Raw genomic sequence first — 27,851 nt, forward strand, 5'->3', positions numbered from 1 at the left:
ATATAGTTGAACTTAGGTAAACTTTTCAGATTGGCTTCTTTCACTTAGTAATATACACTGAAGTTTTGTCATATCTTTTCATTGCTTGATAATATTTCTTTCTTAAGCCCTGAATAATATTCCATTATTTGCCTGTAAAACAGCTTATTTACTCATTCACCTACTGAAGGTCATCTTGGCTGCTTCCAAGTTTTGGCAATTATGAAAAAAAGCTGCCATAATCATCATAATCATGTGATTTGGTGTGGACTTTGGTTTTCTATACTCCTTTGGATAAATACCAAAGAGTGTGACTGCAGGACCATATCTTAAGAGTATGATTAGTTTTGTAAGAAACTGCCAAAGAGTCTTCTAAAATGACTTGCCTTCCCAGCAGCAATAAACGAAGTCTCTGTTGCTCCGCATTCTCATCAACATTTGGCGGTGCTGGTGTTCCAGCTTTTGGCCATTCTAATAGGTATATGGCAGTACCTCATTGATTTATTTCTCATTTCCCTGATGACATTTCATGTGGAGCATCTTTTCATGTGCTTATTTGCCATCTGTATATCTTCTCTGGTGAGGCATCTGTTAAGGTCTCTGGCCCATTTTTTAATCTGGTTATTTGTTTTCTTATTGCTGAGTTTTAAAATTTTACTTTATATTTTAAATAATGGTTCTTTACCAGGTTTGTCTTTTGCAAATATTTTCTTTCAGTCAATGGCTCGTCTTATCACTCTCTTGACAGTGTCTATTACAGAGCAAACATTTTTAATTTTAATGACGTCTAGCTCTTCAATTATTTCTTTCATGAGTTGTGCCTTTGGTGTTGTATCTAAGAAGGACATCCCTATGTCGATGGTCATCTAGGTTTTCTCCTATGTATCTTCTATCAGTTTAATAATCTTGCATTTTGAAGTTATGTCTGTGATCTAGTAACCTTAACCCTAGTCCTAAAAAAGTAGCAAGAAAAAAAAAAAAAAATCTAGTTCTGAGTCATGGACCAAAGCTGACTGTGTTACAACATAAGCCACTTGAAGTGTTAGCCGTGATTAGCCATGCAAATTCCTAATAGGACTACAATTATTAGGCATAATAAGATTATTAATATCAGGTTTTAAATCAGCTATAATCTAACTGAGTCTTTGCACGTAGATAAGTGAGGACAAAATAGACCTGAGATACTTGTTTAATGTTATTGCTTTGGACTCATTAAATCCTAAAAGAGAGCATTTTAAAATCATATCTTAAATAATTAATAATTTATTTCTGCTTCTAAAAATTTGACTCAATGGAGCCACAAGAAGGAATGCTTTTACTCTAGAAGTGACAAATTAAGTATTGATTTGTGGCTGTGGACATACATGAGAAAAAATACATGCTATTCTACATTGGCTAACATTCATTTTTCAAGAGGTAGTATGTTTGTCTTACATGATGCTATAACTTGAATTTAGTTATAAAATAGTAAGAATGTATAGACAGAAAAGTGAACAAAAGATTGTATACATTGCAAAGCTCTAAAATACATTTATCCAACAGCAAAGAAAAAATGATTGTTACCTTCTGGATAAAGGAGAAAACTAAGTAAATATCGAAAGCCTTGAATACATAACATTATAATAAATGTCAATATTTACGGACTTCTTTGAAGCCAAGGTAAAAGAGCAGGTTGTCTGAAACAGACAACCATTTAAAATACCTTAAAAATTCAAATCATTGAAAATGCAAGTGCTTCTTTCTTCTAAATGTTTGCTTCATATAATAGTGAAGGCAACATGTTTATAAATAGGCATTGATGAGTTCAGGACATCTTATACACTCAAAATATTCATACAGAGTCTTTCACTATTCTGTGAGCCTTCCTACTGTCTCTCTATTGCTATCAATTATAGTGTTGGAAGGAACTTTAACAAAGAGATGACTGATTCAAAATAGGAGAAAATATATCTGTCCTTAAGACAACCCCTTGATAGTGGATGCTGTTGTTAAGACCCAAAGGATATTCTCACCTTTCTATCCCATAATTTTTGTGGCATAGTCCAGGCCCTACAACACCCTATAGCCATGCTAGTCTTTCATTCCAATACGTTTTCTCAGTTCAGCAGCGGTTTTTTCCAGCTGTTGGATGTTCCATTGCCATTGTCTTCTATTTGAGTGAAGTTTATTTACCTGACAGTGCAAACGCTTAAGAATTGCACCGTATCTTTTATGTCGTACCTATTAAAAGAAGAGCACATATCAACAGGGCTTGAGAAAGAAAAATAGTAAGCAGCCATAAAGGATATTTTGACTACTCTAAATAGGAAAGCACTCAATTAAAAATTACTTAATACATAATAATGTTAATAAAAAATAAATAGTAATTATAACTATTTATTCAATGCTTACTACATGTTAGATACTGTGATGAGAGCTTTTTACATATGATTAAACCCTCGTAATTCCTTATGAGGTAAAGATTATTATTCCTATTTTTGTATAAACTGAAGGTCAAAGAGTTTAAGTCACACACTCAAGGTTTCACAGCTGGTAAATGATGGTGTTTGGGATTTGAACCCAAGGCAAGCATTTGTGATGGAAGGCCTTCTACTTATCAAAGTAGTTTCCAGTTAAGAGATATATATTTTTTTTTCCTGTATCAAGTGGTTCACTGAAATATAGACCCAACTGATCTAAAAGATCTGGGAAATAATGTAGGCCATTTTCCTGCCAGTAGGTCAGTATTTATACGTGACACAGTACATATACCACATTTTGTTTATCCGTTCATCCATCTAAGGACATTTGGGTTGTTCCTATTTCTGGCTATTGGGACTAATGCTGCGATGAATGTGGGTGTATGAATATTCCTTTGAGAGACTGTTTTCAATTTTGGGGGGCATATACCCTGAAGTAGAACTGTTGGATCGTTTAATAATTCTATTTTGAGGAATTGCCATGCTGTTTTCTACTCTGGTTGTACTAGTTTACATTCTCACCAGCATGGAGGAGGGTTCCATTTCTACACATACTGAAAGTACTTTATACTATCTGCCTTTCTGGTCATAATCAGAGCCATCTTATGATGGTATGATGTGGTATTTCCTTTGAGTGTAACAGTGGTGTTGTGGTAAAATGTCCTTTTTAAATGAACTGATAGAATAATATTAATAGAATAACGGGACTGCGGAAGTTACCCCTTCATTCTCATATCTGATTAAGAGAGACCTCTAGTCAATCAGGAAGGTGCTGCTGCTGCTGCTAAGTCACTTCAGTCGTGTCCAACTCTGTGCGACCCCATAGACGGCAGCCCACCAGGCTCCCCCGTCCCTGGGATTCCCCAGGCAAGAACACTGGAGTGGCTTGCCATTTCCTTCTCCAGTGCATGAAAGTGAAAAGTCAAAGTGAAGTCACTCAGTCGTGTCCTACTCTTAGCGACCCCATGGACTGCAACCTACCAGGCTCCTCCTCTAGGTCAATACAAAAAGAATCAATTTGTCAGAACACCAGGTCACATTTATCAAAGTAACTAATTTGCCAAAAAAGCTTATAGCTTAAGATGGCTGTAGAGAGACAAGACTCTGGGTTTCTGGGGCCTTAAGACTCTGCCCCAAGCTGTCTCCCCTTCTCTCTGTAACTCAGCTTTCCTTTCTACTGGGGCCCTTCTTCCTGGGACCCTCAGAGGAGCGCCCCCCCCCCCTCAGAGCTCCTCCCTTAGTGAGCTCAGAGTTTCTTTACCTTTATCATGCCATGGCTCATTTTGATAGTATAGCAAGGACCACGAACTCCTTCTTAGAATGCTTTTAAATGTATAAAATATAATACACGGGATTACAAAAGAAATCAATTATATGGAAACACAGTTCTGCAGAGCATCAGGGGAACTAGGACAGAGACACTCTAGGTATTCCAAAATACTGATATAAAAACTCATCAACTAAGTCTTCACGTAAATAACTAAAAACTTTATATATCTTTTGAAGTTTTCAGTTTTTTTAATTCTGAAAATTCAGATAGTTCATTCAAACTGGTGAACTAGGCCTCCTGATATGTTGGCAAAACAGAAACTGACTTTAAAAGAATTATAAATAAATTAGTAAACAGAAACATTATCATATTAGGTAATGAAACTATATTCAAAAGAAGATTTTAATATATCAAATATATTCAAAGGGATATATATCAAGTTGGCTTCCTAGGTGGTGCTAGCAGTAAAGAATCCACCTGCCAATGCGGGAGACTTAAGGGATGTTGGTTTGATCCCTGGGTTAGGAAGATCTCCTGGAGTAGGAAATGACACCTCCCTCCAATATTCTTGCCTGGAAAAGTCCATGGGCAGAGGAGCATGGTGGGTTATAATATAAACTAAAGAAAGAATAATCCATCAGAAGGGATTATGTGAAGAACACAGCATAAAAATGGGCAAGTGAAGATAGTTCCCACTCAGTGACTCTCTGATAAGAATGACACTGTTATGGAGATTGGCTCCTTGAGTGTCCAGAGCCAGAGGTCAAGAGCACTCAAACTCAAGTGATGGACTTGATTCCCATGCTCAGTAACTAGCTTTATGATTATCTGGCTTCCAGTGTCATTTCCTTACAAGGAGAAGAAGCACTAATGCCCGATACAAGTTTTCTGATTTCCTTGAGAGTTTTGTGCATTCTTGTAAATTAATAAACTGGCATTTGAGTTTTATATAGTTGCTGTTTGTGAACTCTAGTAACACTTCTTTATATCTCCCCAATCCTGGGATACTTACAAGGTCAAGTTTCTAAGCTAATAAGGCTAAAAGGCAGTTTTGGCCGAGAAGTGACTTCGTAAAGGTGAAGGTCACATTGGGAGCTTTCTTGGAGGCCGGCCAATTGTTCAGCCTCTATAGGTATAATTCTGACTTTGGTAAGTGTCAATACTTAAACTTGAATACCATTATACACCTAAGGATGTAGTGGTTCTGTAGAAAATATAGCTTTTTTTTGCCTCTAGGAAATGGATACATTACTATTCTTATTTACTTATTGTTACCCTTGCGGCAGAAATGAGAATAATAATGAAGCAGGGGTGGTGCCCACAGAACACAGGGGTAACAAGAACTGCCTCTTCATTCCCTTCGCTCTAGACATACTTCACTTCCAGAATCTGAGTCCAGGTATGTTCTCATCTTAAGACCTCTGCACCTGTTTTTTTCCTTTGCCTGAAAAACTATTCCTCAGACTTTCATGACTAGCTCCATCACTTCTTTACATTGGGTTCTGAAAGTTGAACATACTCTGATTCCTGAGATAAACTTTGCCTGGTCATGAGGTATTAACTTTTTTATATATACCAGCTATAGTAAATTTGAAAATATTTTGCATCTATGTTCATGAGGAACACTGGTCTGTAATTACTTTTCTGATAATGTTCCTGTTCATTTTGTGTGTCAGGGTTAGGCTGGCCTCCCAAAATAAGCTTGGAAGAGTTCCCACCTCAATTTTCTGAAAGACTTTGTATAATCTAGATATTATTTCTTCCTTAAATATGTGGTAGAATTTACCAGTGAGGTTATGTCAATCTTAAGCTTTCCTTATGGGAAGGGTTTTAATTATGAGCTCAATTTCATTGATTTCTAATTCATAACATTTATATAGCCTAATTTGAAATGGATCATAGAGCTAAACATAAAAGTAACTTCTTCCTGTGTTGATGATATGTGTATTTTTCAAGGAATTTGCCCATCTCATCTAAGCTGTCAAATTTATTGACATGAAGTTGTTTAAAAGAGGCTTTTATCACCTTTTTAAGTCTATAGGACCTAAAGCAGTAGCCCCACTATCCTCCTTTTTCTGATCAGTATTGTTACGGTTTATCGATTTTATCAGTCTTTTGGCTTTGTCAATTTTTCTGTTTTTCCATTTTCTGTTTCTTTCATTTCTACTATTTATTATGTCATTTCTCCCTATTTGCTATTGGCTTATTTTTCTAGTCCCCTATGATAGAAGCTTAGACAATTGTTTCTAAACCTTTTTTGTTTCTAATATACACATTTAAAGCTGTAAGTTTTCCTCTAAATACTGCTTTAATTGTACCTCACAATATTTATATGCTGTTTTCATTATCATTCAATTTAAAATATTTTCTAATAATTCTTGTGATTTCTTCTTTGACTCAAGGATTATTTATAATTGTGATGCTTAATTTCAAAATGTTGACGTATTTTCTAGCTTTGGAACTGTTACTGACTTCTACCTGAATTCTGTTGTGATTAAAGAATATATAATTCTTTGAAATTTATCATCCAGTATACTGTCTATCTTGGTGAAAGTTTCATGTACATTTGAAAACAAAGTATAATCAATAGTTGCTAGGTAGAGTATTTTATAAGTAGTAATTAAGTTTAGTTGGTAGATTAGTTGTTCAAATTTTCTATATGCTTGCTTATTGATTTTGTATATTGGTCTATCAATTACTCAAAAAAGTTAAGCTCTCTAGTATGACTGTAGATTTGTGTCTTTTTGTTTTTAATTTTGTCCATTTCTACTTCTGTATTTTGAAGCACTGTGATTAGGTAAATTTATATTTATTCAGTTCAGTTCAGTTCATTATTATTATTCATTTCTGACAAACTGACTGGCTGTCTTCAACTTTGGGGATAGTCCATACCTTAGAATCTACTTGATATTAATATAGTCATGCCCAGCTTTCTTAAGATTGATGTCTTCATAGTTTATCTTTTTCCATCTTTCAAATCATGTGTTTATATTCAAAATGTATCTCTTATGAAAAAGTTACGTTACCAAACTGTTTTTTCAATCCAATCTGAAAATTTTCCCCTTTTAATTGGATTTTTTAGTCCATTTACATTTGATGTAACTAATGGTATGCTTGGATTTAAGGCTACCATTTCAATATCTGTGTTCTATTAGTCTCTTTTGCCTTTTTTATTTCTTATTTTCTCTCTTCAGAGTGGATCACAGGCTTAAATACAGAATGCAAAACCACAGATCTCCTAGGAGATAACACAGGAGAAACCTAGATGACCTTGGGTTTGGTGATGTCTTTTTACATACAACACTGAAGACATAATTCATGAAAGAAATAATTGATAAGCTGGACCTCATTAAGCCTTCTGCTCTATAAAAGATACTGTCAAGAGAATAAAACAAGACAGACTGGGAGAAAATATTTCTAAAAGACGCATCTGATAACTGCTATTCAAAATGCACAACAAATTCTTAAAACACAACAATAAGAAAAAAAATAACCAGATTAAAAAATAGGCCAGAAACCTGAACAAACACCATATCAAAGAAGACAAACAAATGGTAAATAAGTATATGAAAATATGCCCAACAAGAAATGTCATTAGGGAAATGAAAAGCAAAACAAGATATCACTACACATCTATTGGAAAGGCCAAAATCTGGAACACCAACAACATCAAATGCTAGTGAGGATTGTGAGCAATGGGAACTCTCTCCTTCATTTCTAGTGGGCATGAGAAATGGTCCAGCCACTTTGGGAGACAATTTGGCAATTTCCTACAAAACTAACCATATTCTACCACATGATCTAGCAATCATAATCTTTGGCATTTACCCAAAGTGCTTCCCTGGTGTCTCAGTGGTAAAGAATCTGCCTGCAATGTAGGAGACTGCCTGCAATACAGGAGACCAATTTGATCCCTGGGTCAGGAAGTTTCTCTGGAGAAGGAAATGGCAACCCACTCCAGTATTCTTGCCTGGAAAATCCCATGGACAGATGAGCCTAGCAGTACAGTCCATAGGGTCACAAAGAGCTGGATACAACTGATCGACTAAACCAATTCAATTCAAGCGAGTTGAAAACTGATGTTTACACAAAAACAGATGTTTATAGCACCTTTATTCATAATTTCTCAAACTTGGAAGCAACCAAGATGCCCTTCAGTAGGTGAAAAATAAACTGTTGTATATCCAGACAGGCTGGTTCCAAATTGGGAAAGGAGTATGTCAAGGCTGTATATTGTCACCCTGCTTATTTAACTTATATGCAGAATACATCATGAGAAATGCCAGGCTGGATGAAGCACAAGCTGGAATCAAGATTGCCAGGAGAAATATCAATAACCTCAGATACACAGATGACACCACACTGGTGAAAGTAAAGAGTAACTAAAGAGCCTCTTGATGAAAGTGAAAGAGGAGTGAAAAAGTTGGCTAAAAATTCAACATTCAGAAAACTAAGATCTTGGCATTCGGTCCCATCACTTCATGGCAAATAGACAGGGAAACAATAGAAACAGTAACAGACTTTATTTTGGGAGGCTCCAAAATCACTGCAGATGGTGACTGCAGCCATGAAATCAAAAGATGCTTGCTCCTTGGAAGAAAAGCAATGACCAATCTCGACAGCATATTATAAAGCAGAGACATTACTTTGCTGACAAATGTCCATCTAGTCAAAACTATGGTTTTTCCAGTAGTCATGTATGGATGTGAGATTTGGACCCTAAAGAAAGCTGACTGCTGAAGAATTGATGCTTTTAAACTGTGGTGCTGGATAAGACTCTTGAGAGTCCCTTGGACTGCAAGGAGATCAAACCAGTCAATCCTAAAGGAAATCAGTACTGACTATTCATTGGAAGGACTGATGCTGAAGCTGAAACTCCAATACTTTGGCCACCTGATGCGAAGAACGAATTCATTGGAAAAGACCCTGATGCTTGGGAAGATTGAAGGCAGGAGGAGAAGGGGATGACAGAGGATGAGATGGTTGGATGGCATCACCAACTCAATGGACATGAGTTTGAGCAAACTCCGGGAGTTGGTGATGGTCAGGGAAGCGTGCTACAGTCCATGGGGTTGCAGAGTCAGACACGACTGAGCCACTGAACTGAACTGAATTGATATCCAGACAATGGAATATTATTTAGCAATAAAAAGATAAATAAATAAAAGAAAAAATGAGCTATCAAGCCATGAAATGACACAAGGAACTTTAAATGCAATTACTAAGTGAAAGAAGCCAATCTGAAAAGGCCACAAAGTATATGATTCTAACTATATGACAGTCTGGAAAAGGTAAAACCATGGAGACAGTAGAACCATTTTTAGAAAAGATTGGGCTTTCCTGGTGGCTCAGATGTAAAGAATCAGCCTGCAATGCAGGAGACCTGGGTTCAATCCCTGGGTTGGGAAGATTCCCTGGAGAAGGGACTGGCAGCCCACTCCAGTATTCTTGCCTGGGAAATTCCATGTACAGAGAAGCCTGGCAGGCTACAGTCCACGGGGTCACAAAGAGCTGGACACAACTGAGAGACTTTCAGGGCTTCCCTGGTTGCTCAGAAGGTAAAAAGATTGGGAGTAGAGTCCAAAAGACGTAGACTTATATTCTATTCTGTCTCTTATCACTAGCTATATAAAATTACACAAGTTATTTAAATTTTCTGAAATTCTGTAAAATATGTTACTATGAGAATTTAAATGGGATAGCTTTTAAAAAGTACTTGATCCAAACTTATTCTACGAGGCCACCATCACCCCAATACCAAAACCTGACAAAGATGCCACAAAAAAAGAAAACTACAGGCCAATATCACTGATGAACATAGATGAAAAAATCCTTAATAAAATTCTAGAAATCAGAATCCAACAACACATTAAAAAGATCATACACCATGACCAAGTGGGCTTTATCCCAGGGATGCAAGGATTCTTCAATATCCACAAATCAATCAATGTAATACACCACATTAACAAATTGAAAAATAAAAGCCATATGATTATCTCAATAGATGCAGAGAAAGCCTTTGATAAAATTCAACATCCATTTATAATAAAAACTCTCCAGAAAGCAGGAATAGAAGGAACATACCTCAACATAATAAAAGCTATATATGACAAACCCACAGCAAACATTATCCTCAATGGTGAAAAATTGAAAGCATTTCCCCTAAAGTCAGGAATAAGACAAGGGTGCCCACTCTCACCACTACTATTCAGCATAGTTTTGGAAGTTTTGGCCACAGCAATCAGAGCAGAAAAAGAAATAAAAGGAATCCAGATTGGAAAAGAAGAAGTAAAACTCTCACTGTTTGCAGATGACATGATCCTCTACATAGAAAACCCTAAAGACTCCACCAGAAGATTACTAGAGCTAATCAATGAATATAGTAAAGTGGCAGGATATAAAATCAACACACAGAAATCCCTTGCATTCCTATACACTAATAATGAGAAAATAGAAAGAGAAATTAAGGAAACAATTCCATTCACCATTGCAACGAAAAGAATAAAATACTTAGGAATATATCTACCTAAAGAAACTAAAGACCTATATATAGAAAACTATAAAACACTGGTGAAAGAAATCAAAGAGGACACTAATAGATGGAGAAATATACCATGTTCATGGATTGGAAGAATCAATATAGTGAAAATGAGTATACTACCCAAAGCAATCTGTAGATTCAATGCAATCCCTATCAAGCTACCAACGGTATTTTTCACAGAGCTATAACAAATAATTTCACAATTTGTATGGAAATACAAAAAACCTTGAATAGCCAAAGCAATCTTGAGAAAGAAGAATGGAAGAGGAGGAATCAACCTGCCTGACTTCAGGCTCTACTACAAAGCCACAGTCATCAAGACAGTATGGTACTGGCACAAAGACAGAAATATAGATCAATGGAACAAAATAGCCCACAGATAAACCCACGCACCTACGGACACCTTATCTTTGACAAAGGAGGCAAGAATATACAGTGGAGAAAAGACAATCTCTTTAACAAGTGGTGCTGGGAAAACTGGTCAACCACTTGTAAAAGAATGAAACTAGAACACTTTCTAACACCATACACAAAAATAAACTCAAAATGGATTAAAGATCTAAACATAAGACCAGAAACTATAAAACTCTTAGAGGAAAACATAGGCAAAACACTCTCCCACATACATCACAGCAGGATCCCCTATGACCCACCTCCCAGAATATTGGAAATAAAAGCAAAAATAAAAAAATGGGACCTAATTAAAATTAAAAGCTTCTGCACAACAAAAGAAACTATAAGCAAGGTGAAAAGACAGCCTTCAGAATGGGAGAAAATAATAGCCAATGAAGCAACTGACAAACAACTAATCTCAAAAATATACAAGCAACTCCTGCAGCTCAATTCCAGAAAAATAAACGACCCAATCAAAAAATAGGCCAAAAAACTAAATAGACATTTTTCCAAAGAAAACATACAGATGGCTAACAAACACATGAAAAGATGCTCAACATCACTCTTTATCAGAGAAATGCAAATCAAAACCACAATGAGGTACCATTTCACGCCAGTCAGAATGGCTGCTATCCAAAAGTCTATAAGCAGTAAATGCTGGAGAGGGTGTGAGAAAAGGGAACCCTCTTACACTGTTGGTGGGAATGCAAACTAGTACAGCCACTATGGAGAACAGTGTGGAGATTCCTTAAAAAACTGGAAATAGAACTGCCTTATGACCCAGCAATCCCACTGCTGGGCATACACACTGAGGAAACCAGAAGTGAAAGAGACACGTGTATCCCAATGTTCATTGCAGCCCTGTTTATAATAGCCAGGACATGGAAGCAACCTAGATGTCCATCAGCAGATGAATGGATAAGAAAGCAGTGGTACATATACACATGGAGTATTACTCAGCCATTAAAAAGAATACATTTGAATCAGTTCTAATGAGGTGGATGAAACTGGAGCCTATTATACAGAGTGAAGTAAGCCAGAAAGAAAAACACCAATACAGTGTACTAATGCATATATATGGAATTTAGAAAGATGATAACAATAACCCTGTATGCGAGACAGCAAAAGAGACACAGATGTATAGAACAGTCTTTTGGACTCTGTGGGAGAGGGAGGGGAGGGATGATTTGGGAGAATGGCATTGAAACATGTATAATATCATGTAAGAAACGAATCACCAGTCCAGGTTCAATGCAGGATACAGGAAGCTTGGGGCTGGTGCACTGGGATGACCCAGAGTGATGGTATGGGGAGGGAGGTGGGAGAGGGGTTCAGGATGGGAAACACGTGTACACCTGTGGCGGATGCATGCTGATGTATGGCAAAACCAATACAATATTGTAAAGTTAAAAAAATAAATAAATAAACAAAAAGTACTTGAAAAATACCAGGCAATCAATAAACAACAACTGATTTAATAATACTGAACATTTCTCCCCGTATTTTTGTTACTATGTCATCTAGCTATCCGAATCATTCTTACCTTGCCTTTAGTTTACCTTTCTACCTTTGTTTCTTTGGGGTTTTCACCTAGGACAGGCTTTCTAGTAGTGCAGTCATTTCTGTGGCTGACCTCAGTAAGTGAATGGATTAGTTAATTGTGTAAGTTGTATGCTGTACTGTAACAAGTTAAACGTGTTTTGTTCCTGCTCCCTAGTAGCTCCGAAAGCACTCTTAAATTTTTCCTGTACTTTAAATTTGGAGCTCAAATTGAACAAAATTTAGGCAAGAGTAACCAGCAATGAATCTTAAGGTGCTTTGCATAATACCTATTATCACAAAATGTTACTTGCAGCACTCATCATTTGCTAAGAACGTCTTAAATGCTCTAGTTTCTCCTTCCTGAAAATGCTTAGATTTGGCAAATAACATGTTCTTAAACCTTGAACTAAAAATTACTGATCGTTGCCTAATGCTTTGTATTAGAAGCTTTGTGTTTGTATGCTTTGAATTTTGCTTCCTAATTTTTTCGTCAGTGACTCATAACTTATCTTTGTTTTCTCTCTCTTATCTCTAGTTCCTTTCTTCTACAATGTATTTAAAGACAGACAGTAGACAGGGGAAAAAAGGCATTTGGGGGTAAGTATTTGAAATACTTCCTTCACTCAGACATGGCCTAAAACAACCAAACACATTTACTTTATTTAAAAAAATATAAAATCCAAAAACCATTTTCATTTTTTCTTAATCAAAAATGTGAACAGTAGCATTAATATGAAGATTAAACATGCAAAGCACAAAATGTTTGAAAGAGTTAAACATTAGAACAAAAGAATGCTATGACCTAGGTAAAAGATGACCAAGAACTGCACCAAGGCCACAGCCAAATACATCCAGAAGGGGAAGAAAAAAAAAAAAAGAATCGAAAAAGAAAAAAGTAATAAAAATCTGTTTAAATTTATCCTTTCAAAAAACTGCTTGTTTTGAGAAAGAGGTTACTTGGATCAACGATAAATTCTCATCAAGCAATAAGAGAAATTGTTGGGGAAAAAAAAAAACATGCAGTGTTTCAAGGCAATGCTGTGGCATTTGTCCTTCAATGTGATAGTTTATTATAGATAATCTCTGATTTCTTAGATTTTCATTTTTTCATTTCATTTTTCAACCATAATATAGTAATAGAATTGAGGACTATTTTTAATACATTAGAGTTAATAAAACTAAGATTAAAAAGTCTAAAAGAGTCTTTAGTAACCCTATTATGAAAGCTTAAAATTAGTAACCCTATTATGAAAGCTTAAAAAGAGTTTATTAAATTTCAGCATAATAAGTATAATGATGAAAACATTAAAAACTGAATATCAAGCTCAGTGACATTCCATCTAAATCTAACATTAGTAGTCACTTACATCACCCTTTACCACTAAATATACCCATGTACACTTCTGCTTCTGTCAAAATAAAGTATAAGTATTTCATATAACTACTCCTCATGCCAAGTACAACTAAAAACCCTGGACATTGGATATAATATTAACATAAGAAGTTCTGAAAGGTGGAGAGAAGAAGGCAAACTGACTGGAGGCCTTAGGATTCAAGGAACGACTTGGTAATAGCTCCCTGGGTTTTCATTTGGCCTCATATATCACAGATAAGAGGAAGGAAGAAAGAAAGCTCAAAATGCCAACAGACGCAGACAGCAACAAAACAAAACAAATCCAGGAAAAGCCTGCTCTCTAATCAAAGGACCAGGAAAAGGGCAGCCTAAGACTGAAAATTTTGAGGTAGCAGCTACTCTACTGAAGACAAACACCACGGAAAAAACATCAATGGCTCCGCCACCACCCACACCAGCAAACACTGAGTGAAAGCCTAAACTTTCACCATTGCTGGGCTATAACAGGGCCCCAGTCCTCTTGCTGGGCTGGTGTCAGAGAAGGCTGAGTAGGGAGACAGGACTCTTCACTCCCTCTGGAAAGTAACAACCACATCCTCTGGTGTGAGGGGAGCCCCTTTGGGGAGGCTAGACTTCTGCTCCATCTAGTGGCTAACAAGGCACTCTCCCCCTTCCCACTGGGAGAGTGTCAGAGGAGGCCTAGTGGAGAGTCGAGGTTTTTTACCATCATTCAGCAGTAGCAAGGCCGCATCTTTGTGGGAGCAGTAATGAGGTGCTCCTGCCCCGCCCAGCCAGGGGCTTATCAGCAGAAGCCTAGCAGGCAGCCAGGACTCCCATTTCTGACCAGCAGTAACAGGAAGTCCTTATTCCCTCCACCAGTGTTCACGGAGTCTCTGAACTTCCACTACTATGTGGAAGTAACAATGAAACAGACTCTTACAACATAATACCCAACATGTCCAGAGTTCAACAGAAAATCACTCACCAAAGCAAGAACCAGGAAACTCTCAAACTAAATAAGAAATAACAATCAACATGTGCCAACACCGAGAAAATGCAGAGGTTAGAATTATCTGGCGGGCATTTTAAAGCCATCATCATAAAAATGTTTCAATGAGTAATTAAGGAATGTGCCTGAAACAAATAAAAATATTAAAAGTCTCAGAAAAGGAATAAAATATTCAAAAAACCAAATGGAAACGACACAATAACTGAAATAAAAAACTTAGTGGGATGGCTGAATAGCAGAATGGAGGGGATAAAGGACAGAATCAGTGAATGTAAGATAGAACACTAAGGTGTATGCAATATGACCAAACAGAGAGACAAAGGACTTAAAAAAAAGAAATGAAGAGAGCCTCAGGGACCCGTGGGACTCCATCAAAAAAAGACGTATAATTTCTGCCATGAGAGTTCTGGAAGAATAGGAGAAAGAGGGCAGACCTGCAAAAGTTTCAAATAAACTCGAACTGAAAATTTCCAAAATTTAGCAAAAGACATAAGCCTACAGAACTGAGAAGTTAAGAATTTTCAAAATCAGATAAATCCAAAGAAATTAATTCCAGAAAAAAACCCACTCCAGTACTTTTGCCTGGAAAATCCCATGGATGGAGAAGCCTGGTAGGCTACAGTCCATGGGGTCACTGAGAGTCAGACACGACTGAGCGACTTCACTCAAAGACAGCAAAGCTTGAAAGCATCGAGAAACAAATGTCTGAGAGGAAAACAATTCAATTCAAATGACAGTGAATTTCCCATTAGAAATTACGGAGACCAGAAAGAAGTGGGACAGCATTTTTCAACTAAAAAGAACAGTTAACCCAGAAATATATATCCAGCAAAAACATCTTTCAAAGATGAAAGGGGAACGAAGACATTTTCAGATGAAAAAAAAGAAAAAAAATCCCAAGACTGGCACCAGCTGACCTCTCCTAAAAGAATGAATTTAGAAGCTTGAAAGAGAAATAAAACAATAAAGGAGGAAATCTTAGAACATCAGGGAGGAAGAAAGAATATGGTGGAGCAAAAATACAGATAAATACAATAGACAGATGGAAAGGGCATAGCTAAAGGGTATCAGGTTTCTTTTGAAGTGATGAAAATTTTAAAAATTGACTATGGTAATGGTTACAAGGGCTTCCTTGGTGGATCGGTGGTAAAGAGTCTGCCTGCAGTGCAGGAGATACATGAGATGTGGGTCCAATACCTGTATTCATATTAAAAAACTATTTAATTATGCATTTTAAATGAGTGAATTATATGTTATGTGATTTATATCTCAGTAAAGCTGTTTTAAAAATCAGAATCATGGTAGCCTGAGAAAAAGGGACAAGAGACCTTTCTAGGCATGATGCAGAAGTTTTATATCTTGTTCAGTCATTGTAACACAGGTATAAATTGTCAAAATTAAACAAGCTGCTGCTGCTGCTAAGTCACATCAGTCCTGTCCGACTCCGTGCGACCCCATAGACAGCAGCCCACCAGGCTCCTCCGCCCCTGAGATTCTCCAGGCAAGAACACTGGAGTGGGTTGCCATTTCCTTCTCCAATGCACGAAAGTGAAAGTGAAGTCACTCAGGCATGTCCGACTCTTAGAATCCCATGGACTGCAGCCCACCAGGCTCCTCCATCCATGGGAGTTTCCAGGCAAGAGTACTAGAGTGGGTCACCAGTGCCTTCTCCGAAACAAGCTAAAGCCTTACAAATAATGTACCTACTCTTATGACAGCTATACTTTAATAAAAATTATTAAGAATCTCAAATTTCTTTCCAAAATGCTTTTACCAGTTTATACTCATACCAATAGTATTTTAGAATTCAGGTGGTCCACATCTTACAAACTGTTAATATTGATAATTGACAGGCCAAATTTGGGGCCTTATTTTGGGGCTTGATTTATCAATCCCTTATTTAACTTACATGCAGAGTACATCATGAGAAACGCTGGACTGGAAGAAACACAAGCTGGAATCAAGATTGCTGGGAGAAATATCAATAACCTCACATACGCAGATGATACCACCCTTATGGCAGAAAGTGAAGAGGAACTCAAAAGCCTCTTGATGAAAGTGAAAGTGGAGAGTGAAGAAGTTGGCTTAAAGCTCAACATTCAGAAAACGAAGATCATGGCATCCGGTCCCATCACTTCATGGGAAATAGATGGGGAAACAGTGGAAACAGTGTCAGACTTTATTTTGGGGGCTCCAAAATCACTGAAGATGGTGGCTGCAGCCATGAAATTAAAAGACGCTTACTCCTTGGAAGGAAAGTTATGACCAACCTAGATAGCATATTCAAAAGCAGAGACATTACTTTGCCAACAAAGGTTCGTTTAGTCAAGGCTATGGTTTTTCCTGTGGTCGTGTATGGATGTGAGAGCTGGACTGTGAAGAAGGCTGAGTGCTGAAGAATTGATGCTTTTGAACTGTGGTGTTGGGGAAGACTCTTGAGAGTCCCTTGGACTGCAAGGCTATCCAACCAGTCCATTCTGAAGGAGATCAGTCCTGGGATTTCTTTGGAAGGAATGATGCTAAAGCTGAAACTCCAGTACTTTGGCCACCTCATGCGAAGAGTTGACTCATTGGAAAAGACTCTGATGCTGGGAGGGATTGGGGGCAAGAGGAGAAGGGGACGACAGAGGATGAGATGGCTGGATGGCATCACTGACTCGATGGATGTGAGTCTCAGTGAACTCCGGGAGTTGGTGACAGACAGGGAGGCCTGGCGTGCTGCGATTCATGGGGTCTCAAAGAGTCGGACAGGACTGAGAGACTGATCTGATCTGATCTGATCTGATCTACTGTTAATGAGGTTGGTCATAATTTCCATTGGGTTTTATCTTTTTTTATATATATATTTATGTTTTAAAAAGTAAGACTTTTCAAACCATATTCCCAAGGTTCTATGGCTTGTTCAAAATTTTCTTATCGCTTAGTCACTTATGTATGTTACAAATACACCCTCTCAAAACGAGTCTAGTCTTCTTTATTGTTATGCTGCATCTCAATAATCTAGAAATTTATGATATAGCCAAAAGTAGTATTTAATCATGCAGTTTGGATATATGTCTGTGTCTTTTAAAATAAATACTTCTGTAATGCAAATGCAAAGTAATTTTGTCTCATATTATCTTTAATCCTTGTGGAAGTCTATGTATGTACATGTTCAGAGGTAGGAATCTAATTTTACTGCAAAACTGTTGTAATTTTTTCACGTGACTAACATTTTGTTTGTTCCATTTATGATGGATTATTTCTAGATTCCTTTTTTCTGCTTCATTAACCATTTTTTCTATTTCTATGCCACATATATAGATTTATAATAAATCTTGATATTTAGAAGGGTAAAAATATCCATTTATTTACATTGCTAGTAAAATAGAAGATAAAATCATGGTGTTTCTTAAAGAGAATGTTTTGTAAAGGTGAGGGCTTTTGTCTTCAAATTCCTGTTGCTTTTTCATTGTGTCAAATTAGTCACAAGCAAGTTGAAAATATGCATCTTTTTATTTTCCAAAGTAATTTTAAAGGGTGAAAATTGTTTGCCTTAACAACATACACTTTTCCCTTTTTGTTCCCCACTCATCTAAACAATGACTGTAAGGCCTACCGTGGCATCTCAAATTCAGTCTCACTTTTAGTTTATCATTCAGTTTGCTTTCTAATTGGATTATTGAAAATTACAGATAGGAAGTCAGAGGTTTAGAATATCAACACTTCCATTGTCTTTACTTTGAAGAGTCTTTAATTTCTGTCTATGAATGGTCCTTTTTGACTGGATAGCCTCTGCTGTCTATCCATATTAATTGGTTACAAAGCTGATGGAATGTGGAGAAGGAAATGGCAACCCACTCCAGTATTCTTGCCTGGGTAATCCAAAGGCCAGAGGAGCCTGGTGAGCTACAGTCCTTGGGGTTGCAAGAGTTGAACATGACTTAGTGACTAAACCACCACCACCACCTGATGGAATGAGACCTGGAAGAACTCTAGGCCAGACTGAAGTAAGACCAAGTACTTAATTTTCTTGAATACATTCAAATATCTGAATATTTGGGAGTTATCTATACTTATCTATTAATAGTTTGGATGTATCAACTGTTTTTCGTAGTTCTTTTTGGTTCTCTGTTTTGGGAACTGACAGTAAACTACACAAATTATGACTACAGTATTAATAAAAGTTTAAAAATGATCCCATAAAACATTGAAATCCAGATATTTAAGACTTACCTCTATTTCTTTTCTTAACTTTTCATGTGTCTTTATTTCTTCCTCAAGAAAACAAGTTTGTTCACTGATGGATTCTTCTACACTTGTAATTTCATCCTTCAGTTTTGTAATATCTTCCTGTATGTTTATAAAATTTAAAATATACATGTCAAACAATGAATCGCCAATATAAATCCAAGATTTCAGTGTTTCTATAATTTAAGATTAACCATGACATTTAATTTTGATTAATACGATTAGAATGTTACTTCTATAGGTATAAGGAACGAGAAAGCATTATTCAAACAAGCAAACCTTAGATTTGAAGATACAAAAGTAAAAACCAAATGAAAATAAGACACAAAGGAAAGCGGAAGTCATAGCGGCAACTGTTTGGCAATGCTGTATGGATATTTTTTTAATTCTTAGGAAGAAATAATAGATATTTTAAGTTTTTATCTCCCAAAGTCTTCAAAGAATATTAAGATGCTTAGGGTGCAATTATTAATTCACATTGTTTGTGTAACAGCATTAAGCACACTAAATAGATTTTAATTGGTCTGGATCCATTAGACTAGAAGCTAGTTAACATTTTTGTGAGTCACACTTTCTGTAACAAATGGATTAATTGTTCATCTGATTTTGTTGGACCACATATTTTTATTAGTCCACAAGGGATTTGGGGATGTTTCCTTTATGCATTTGTACTTTTGACATAGTTGTTACATAACTCATGCACTAAACAAGGTTTTAAAAGCTGTGAATCCAGTTAGAGCACTCATGGGTATTTTACCAAGTTAATGATAATTTATCACTGAGTAAGTGTACTCACAAAAAAAGGAATACTAGGAAATGTTTTAATAAGTGACATTTCAAACCTGTGCTTGTCTCATCAGGTTTCCCTCTGGATTTTGGAGATCCAGCTTAAGTTCCTCTTTCATTGTCTTTAGTTTTTTAACAAGGTCTCGTTTCTCATTGAGTTCAGTCATGAATGACCATTTGTTCTCTACCTCTCTCAAACTATCTTTATGTGCTTTTATCTTGGCATAGTATTCATTATATTTTATCATTTGTTCCTCAAAATTTTCTTGGGCTGTTTCTATGTCAGATTTAAGCTTCACATTTTCCACGTGTAAGGATTTGATTTGATTTTCCAGGTCTCCACACTGAAGTCTGGTATTCTGTATGGCAGCATCTTGCTGATAAATTTGCCTTTCTGTTTCTTTAGTTTCTGCAGAGACAGATGCTATTTGTATTTCAAGCTCATGAAGTTCATTCTGTAAGATATTTCAACATTATTGTTATTAATTCATGATATTCAACATGAAAGAAAAGCCATTGTTTTGACCCACAGTGTGTGTAGAAAAATCACTTAACATAAAAAATATTTTTTATCAAATATAGAAAAATTGATGCATAGTAGGAGACATGTAATAAAGTAATGAAATTATCATATAATCAGAGAGAGCCCAGGGTTACATATTTCTTATTTTTTAATGTTCATCTAATTCTCAGTATTAAAATTTTATCATTTGTCTTGACATTTTATATATAAAAAATACTTTACAATAATTTTAACAATATATTTATGGGCATCAGAAGTACAAACTAAAGAAAAATTTATGATAAAAATGATAAAACTCTGAGTTAAAAGAACAAAAGATCTAAGTTCTAGTGCCCTTACTGCTGTTTACTAGTTGGGGTGATTATACTTGCTGTGCTCAGTTGCTCAGTCATGTCAGATTCTTTGTGACCCCATGGATTGTAGCCCACCAGGCTCCTCTCTCTGTCCATGGAGATTCTCCAGGCAAGAGTACTGGAGTGTGTTGCCATGCCCTCCTCCCAGGGATCTTCCCAACCTAGGGATCAAACCCAGGTCTCCTGCACTGCAGGCAGGTTCTTAACCATCTGAGCCACCAGGGAAGCCCATGATCAACTAGCAAACTTAATTATCCTATTCAAGCCTCACTTGCTTCACTTGTAAGATAAGTATGAAGGTATATTTATCTTTGCCTCCCATGTGGTACAGTGGTAAAGAATCTGCCTGCCAACGTAGGAGGTTCAGGAAACGTGGGTTCGATTCCTGGGTCAGGAGATCTCCTGGAGAGGGAAATGGCAACCCACTTCCACGATCTTGTCTGGACAATCCCATGGATAGAGGAGCCTGGTGGGCTACAGTCCACAGGGTTGCAAAGAGTCGGACATGACAGAGCACACATAACTCTTACCTCTCTGGGGCATTTGACATTTCTAACCAGCACCTGCTTTTTAGAACCTACCCAACACACATCTCTGTTTCTCAGATACCTCTGAGCATTCCTTCTCTGTCTCATTGGTTCCTTAAAATATAGATTTTCCTCAGGGTGCAGTCATCATAATTTTCTTCTCTCATTCTATCTATACTCCTTGGATAATCTTACACATACTTAGATCTTGAGATACATGTATACTGATGATTCACAGAATGTAAGTGGCTATTAAGTCCTAGGCCCAGCTACCACTGGGCATCTCAAATTCACTGTCCAAAAATCAGACGACACCTCCCCTCCCGTGGCCCATCCTGTTCTCCCTTGTATCAGTTGCCAATTGTCAGAACCACAAAAACTCTGTAACACACTAGTGTTTATTGCTACCAACTAGTTTGTTCTGTTAACTTCAGGTGGTTTTGTTCAAATGTCTGGAGATCGGCAGTCTATAAAATGGTTTAGGTTGGCTTCAACTGGGCTGACCTGGGTGTCTTGGCTTTGCTTCACGTATATCTTTTCCTCCAGTGGGCCAGATCAGGTATGTCCTTCTCATGATTATAGTAGATGTAAATAATGGAAGCCCAATTATGTAAAAAATTTTTCAAACTTCTGTTAGAATAACATCTACTAACATTCATCTGGTCACATGATCAAACTTCTCAGTGGAGGGGTAGAAAGTGTGTCCACCCACTATGGGAGGTCATTATAATGATAAATAGTAAAGGGTGTGGATATACACAAGGATGAATATTTGGGACCAAAAATGCAAATTACCACACCTCTATATTCCCAAACTTAGTTAATGGTATTCTTTTGGGAGCCATATTTAATTTCTCACTTCTGTTTATATTTAGCATTAGTTGCTCAGTCGTGTTCGACTCTTTGCAACCCCATAGCCCGCTAAGCTCCTCTGTCCATGGAATTCTCCAGGCCAGAATACTGGAGTGGGTAGCTGTTCCCTTCTCCAGGGGATCTTCCTGACCCAGGGATCAAACCTGAGTCTCCCGCATTGCAGGCACATTCTTCACTGTCTGAGCGATCATGGAAGCCCTCTTTATATTTAACTATTCATCAAATTCTGTAGATTTTCCCACCAGTATAACTATAGGCCTTTATTCTTTTTCTTCTATCCAGTATGGTCATCCTCTTTAAATAAATGTATAACTACGGGAGGGAAGCACTTCACTAAGAAGGCAGACCCAGCCTATCATTTTCTTAACAGAGACAGGAGAGGGAAGTACACTGAAAGATACAACATGCTGATGAACTTCAATCTTTATCTCCAGTTTTGATTTTTAAAATGCCCATCTGACATTCTATTTGGATATCTAACAGACATCTCAATATACATGTTCAGAAGTTCAGTTCAGTTCAGTTCATTTCAGTTGCTCAGTCGTGTCCGACTCTTTGCGACCCCATGAATCGCAGCACGCCAGGCGTCCCTGTCCATCACCAACTCCCGGAGTTCACTCAGACTCACGTCCATCGAGTCCGTGATGCCATCCAGCCATCTCATCCTCTGTAGTCCCCTTCTCCTCCTGCCCCCAACCCCTCCCAGCATCAGAGTCTTGGATTCCAATGAGCCAACTCTTCGCATGAGGTGGCCAAAGTACTGGAGTTTCAGCTTTAGCATCATTCCTTCCAAGGAACACCCTGGACTAATCTCCTTTAGAATGGACTGGTTGGATCTCCTTGCAGTCCAAGGGACTCTCAAGAGTCTTCTCCAACACCACAGTTCAAAAGCATCAAACTTCGGTGCTCCTAAAAGAGCTTTTAATTTGCAAGCCCAATATGTTCCTCTTTCAGACTTTCTGATTTCAATAAACTTTCCACCTTGGATACTAAAAGACCTAGAAGCCATTCTTGATTCTTCCCTTTATCTTATCATCACAACCTATTTAACAGCAAACCTTGATGCCTGGGCCTCTAAAATAAAATCCCAACTCACTTCTGACCAGTCTTTGTAGCATGGCCCAGCTCTTAACCGATCTCCCTGTTTCCATGCTTCTTCCTCTCCCTCAACTAGAACTTCCAACACTGTTCTTCAAAGTTGTTCCGGTTATATAGGTTCTTTGCATTTCCATAGGTCTTTTAGAATCAGTCTGTCAAGTTCTCTAAAAAAGCCTGATGGAATTTTGGGTAGAACTGCTTTTAAACAATAGATAGAAGAGAAAGACCTGATGTGTTAACAATACTGAATCTTATGATTCATGAAAATGGTATATCTCTCTATTTTGGTCTTTAATTTCTCTCAACAGTGTGTTGCAGTTTTTAGTACACAGGTCTTACATCTTGTCTTAGTTTGCTATAGCACAGCCATAACAAAATATCATAGACTTAGTGGCTAAAACAACACAAATTTATCTCTCACAGTTCTGTAGGTTGGTCAGAGTGTTAGCATAGTCAGGTTCTGGTCAGAATTCTTCCTGGCTTGCAGAGGGCCAACTTCTCACTGTGTCGTTACATAACAAAGAGCAAGCTCTCTGGTATCTTTTCTTCTAAGGGCACTAACCCTACCACCAGGATCCCACCCTCATGACATCATCTAAGCCTAATTACCTGACAAAAACCTCATCTCCAACCACAATCACATGGGTTTTTATGGCTTCAGCATATGCATTTTGGGGGTGATACAAACATTCAGTCTATAATACAATACTTTTGTTAAATTTACCCCTATTTCATAATTTTGATGCCACTGTAAATAACAATGCATTTTAAATTTCAATTTCTGATTGTTTCTTTTAAAATGTAGAAATACAACTGGTTTTTATAATTAATCTTATCTTGCAACCTTTCTAAACTCCCTTATTAGTCCTGAAAAAGTGAAAGTGAAAGTCACTCAGTCATGTCCGACTCTTTGAGACCCCATGGACTATAAAATCCATGGAATTCTCCAGGCCAGAATACTGGAGTGGGTAGCCTTTCCCTTCTCCAGGGGATCTTCCCAACCCAGGGATTGAACCCAGGTCTCCCACATTGCAGGTGGATTCTTATTAGTCCTAATAGATTTTAAAATAATAGATTCCTTAGGATTTACTCAAAAAAATCATGCTGTATGTGAATAAAAACAGTTTTACTCCCTCCTTTCCAATCGGGATACCTTTTATTTCTTTTTCTGTGAAGGTGTGGCTTGAATTATCGGTACCACAGAATGAGCAGATGTGATAAGAAGACATATGCTTGCCTTATCTCTGTTCTTAGGAGAAAAATATTCAGTCTTCCACTCTTACGTATGTTGCCTGTAGGATTTATGTAGATGCCCCTTTTAGTTCGCTAGAACTTTCTTCTATTCCTAATTTGCTGGTAGTTTTTATCTTAAATTGATGTTGGATTATAACAAGTATCTTTCATGCATCCAGAATTCTCTTTCTAAAACATAAGTTTAATCATTTACTCTTTTGAAGTCTATCAAAACCCTCTCATCAACTCTAAAATAAAATTTAAGCTTCTTTTCATGCTATACATCTCCTATTGCTTCTCAAAATACACTCTATGTTATTCCACTACCAAACTACTTATAGCTCTATGAATGTACCAATGCTATTTCAGGCCTCTGAATTTTCTGGTTTTTTTTTTTTTTTTTTTGCCTAGAATATCACATCCTCGTTTCCCTTTAATCCTCAAACCAATCCCATACACCCAATCATTCTAGTGAACTCCAGCTATTCTTTAAAACTCAACTGATCATTCCTTTTTCAATGTTAAATCTGTGTTTATGTCTCTATTGTTGACATACTTCCCTGCATGTAATTATTTGTTTAGTTATTTGTCTCCCTCTTCAACAGATGGTGAGGACTTCTCTGGTGGCTCAGATGGCAAAAGAAAACACTTGCAATGCAGGAGACCCAGGTTCCATCTCTGGGTCAGGAAGATCCCCTGGAGAAGGGAATGGCAACCGACTCCAGTATTCTTGCCTGGAGAATTCCATGGACAGGGGAGCCTGGTGGGCTAAAGTTCATGGGGTCACAAAGAGTCTGATATGACTGACTAACACTTTCACTTTCATTTTCAACAGATGGTGAGTAGCTTAAGAGTGAGGACAATGTCCAGCAAAATGTTTAACAGAAATTAGGTTCTCAATATAAATGAAATAACATCTCTAAAACTCCTTGAAGATTGACAAGTTTTATGGAATGATTCTTTATAGAAATCTAAGACATTATTATTTTTATATTATATCCTACTGTCAACTTGTGTTCTTTCCTAAAGTGACTTAGTTCAGTTCAGTGGCTCAGTCGTGTCTGACTCTGTGCCACCCCATGGACTGCAGCACACCAGGCCTCCCTGTCCATCTCCAACTCCTGGAGCTTGCTCAAACTCATGTCCATTGAGTCAGTGATGCCATCCAACCATCTCATCCTCTGTCATCCCCTTCTCCTCCTGCCTTCAGTCTTTCACAGTATCAGGGTCCTTTCCAGTGCATCAGTTCCTCACATCAGGTGGCCAAATTGGAGTTTCAGCTTCAACATCAGTCCTTCCAATGAACACCTTTAGGACTGATCTCCTTTAGGATGGACTGGTTGGATTTCCTTGCAGTCCAAGGGACTCTTAACAGTCTCCTCCAACACCACAGTTCAAAAGCATCAATTCTTCCACCCTCAGCTTTCTTTATAGTCCAACTCTCACATCCATACATGACTACTGGAAAAACCATAGTTTTCACTAGACAGACCTTTGTCAGCAAAGCAATGTCTCTGCTTTTTAATATGCTGTTGAGATTGGTCATCACTTTTCTTCCAAGGAGCAAGTGTTTTTTAATTTCATGCAATGCAAATATTTACAAGAAATCTATACTACCACATAGTGTAATTATTATCATATCTGTTGATGCATTAATGCCTAAAACCATATTCAAAATCTGGTCCTACACTGCCCACCAGGGTCCCAGCAAGGATACCTTAAGTAATGTTTACAAGTATTCTCTCATTTAATTATCATGAAAACCTTACAGATAGGTCCTATTATTATCTCCATTTTACAAATGAGAAAACAGAAGCATGGAAAGATTAAATCAAGGAGCTAGAAGTAGCAAATCATCTCCTGGCAATTCAGATCTAGAGTATATTCTTTTCATATCAATGATACATTTAATTTAAAAAATCTTTAAAAAGTAAAAACACTGTTTTCATTTTTCCTTCTTCCGCTTTATTAACAGAATAATTATGTCTATGCTGAATACAAAAACATGTATGGCTTTCAGATTCCTGCGATGGAATTATGAACATATTTTGAAATTTAGGTGTTAGTTGCTCAGTCGTGTCCGACTCTTTGTTACCCCATGGACTATAGCCTGCCAGGTTCCTCTGTCCATGGGATTCTCCAGGCAAGAATACGGAAGTGGGCTGCCATTTCCTTCTCCAGGAAAAATTTAAGGAACACAGAAATGTTCCTTATCTATCTGAAATTTTCATTGGCAACTAGTAATTTCTAAGCCACATCTTTAAAAATACTGGCTTAAAAACTTAACCTTCCTTCAATTCAGCATTTTAGGAAAAACTATCAAATAAAGTTAAAATAATTCTATGTGACCACTGTGTTCTATATGCTTATCTATAGTATGATGACACTGTTGAATCTCTGCACAATGAATAGGTAAAATGTTCCTCAAAACTGGAATATTCATGTAGATTTTACTTAAGGATGTTATGTGTGCTTAGTCACTCAGTCATGTCCGACTCTTTGTGACCCCATGGATATGGCCCACCAGGCTCCTCTGTCCATGGGAATTCTCCAGTGAAGAATACTGGAGTGGATTGCTATGCCCTCCTCCAGGGGATCTTCCCAACCCAGGGATCGAACCCAGGTCTCCTGCATTGCAGGTGGATTATTTACCATCTAAGACACCAGTGAAGCCCTTACTTAAGGACACAAGAATAATTTAGAAGGTATAAATATGAACATTAGAAATGTTATATTGCTTCCTCAGAAGTTATTAAGTTTGCTTAATAACTTCCCTCTTACTAATTTAATATAGTTTTGAAGAACATAAAAACTCATTTACAAGACTTTGTGAAACAGGTTACCTGCAAATGGAACAGAACTTTTCTGTTTCTTTCTATTTCTGATGTTTGTGATTGTTGTTGCTTTGCAACTTGTTCTACAGCATCGGTTAATGACGATGTGTCTTGTTTAGCCAGAGCTAGACAAAAAGAATAAAGTACATAATAAAAATCTAAACACAAACATTGTAAGAAACTTATGTTTCATCACCCCAAATCATGAAAATTGTGATGTTTTCTCATTAATAAACTAAATTTAGGGTTGATATTCTTCCCTTTCTGACTATATACAAAACTAAAATCAAAGGCCATGATAATAGACAATTCAAAGTCACCTACTGCAATACTACACCTGTTCCTTTATGGAACATTATAAATATTTTGATTGTCCTAAAATTTTCTATCCAGACCGTCTGCACATATACTATAATTATAGTGCTACCATAACAACTATTTCTCAATTACAGTTGATGAATTTTCATTATAGGCCTGCATTTTCAGGTTGTTATGTCTTTTCTAAACACTCTAGAAGCTTCCTCCTGGCAGCTTTCCTCTAATTTGCTAGTAATTTTAACCCAATTTTCCTATCACACTACTTTTTCTGTTACTGCTCATCTTTCAGCTCTATATTTATGCAAAGTGCTTCATTACCTTCTTTGGGAACTCCTTGACTCTTCCTTTCGTTTTCTGACATTCTTGTGTCTCTTTCCACCTTTTCAGTTCACCTTTTCTCATACAAAATAATCAGTGCTGATAATCTTTCACTTTTATTTTTTGTTGTTGTTATGTATTAGTGATCCTGAAAGTAAATTAACTGTCAAATGTGTCACAGGGATGGCAATGACATTCATCATCAGTTCCA

General features: G+C 37.1%; 1 protein-coding gene across 1 annotated transcript; it reads right to left on the reverse strand.

Annotated features, from left to right (window-relative positions):
- Positions 1–2,049: 2,049 nt before the first annotated feature.
- On the reverse strand, positions 2,050–27,683 carry CCDC122 (coiled-coil domain containing 122). Its single transcript, XM_005896128.2, has 5 exons — positions 27,641–27,683; positions 27,014–27,129; positions 19,620–20,018; positions 18,763–18,879; positions 2,050–2,199 (listed from the first exon to the last, which is right to left on the reverse strand). The coding sequence occupies exons 1-5, from the start codon at positions 27,681–27,683 to the stop codon at positions 2,050–2,052; spliced, it is 825 nt and encodes a 274-aa protein (XP_005896190.2).
- Between the last annotated feature and the right edge of the window lie 168 nt (positions 27,684–27,851).

The sequence above is a fragment of the Bos mutus genome, chromosome 12 (assembly GCF_027580195.1).
Source record: "Bos mutus isolate GX-2022 chromosome 12, NWIPB_WYAK_1.1, whole genome shotgun sequence".
Classification (NCBI taxonomy): domain Eukaryota; kingdom Metazoa; phylum Chordata; class Mammalia; order Artiodactyla; family Bovidae; genus Bos; species Bos mutus.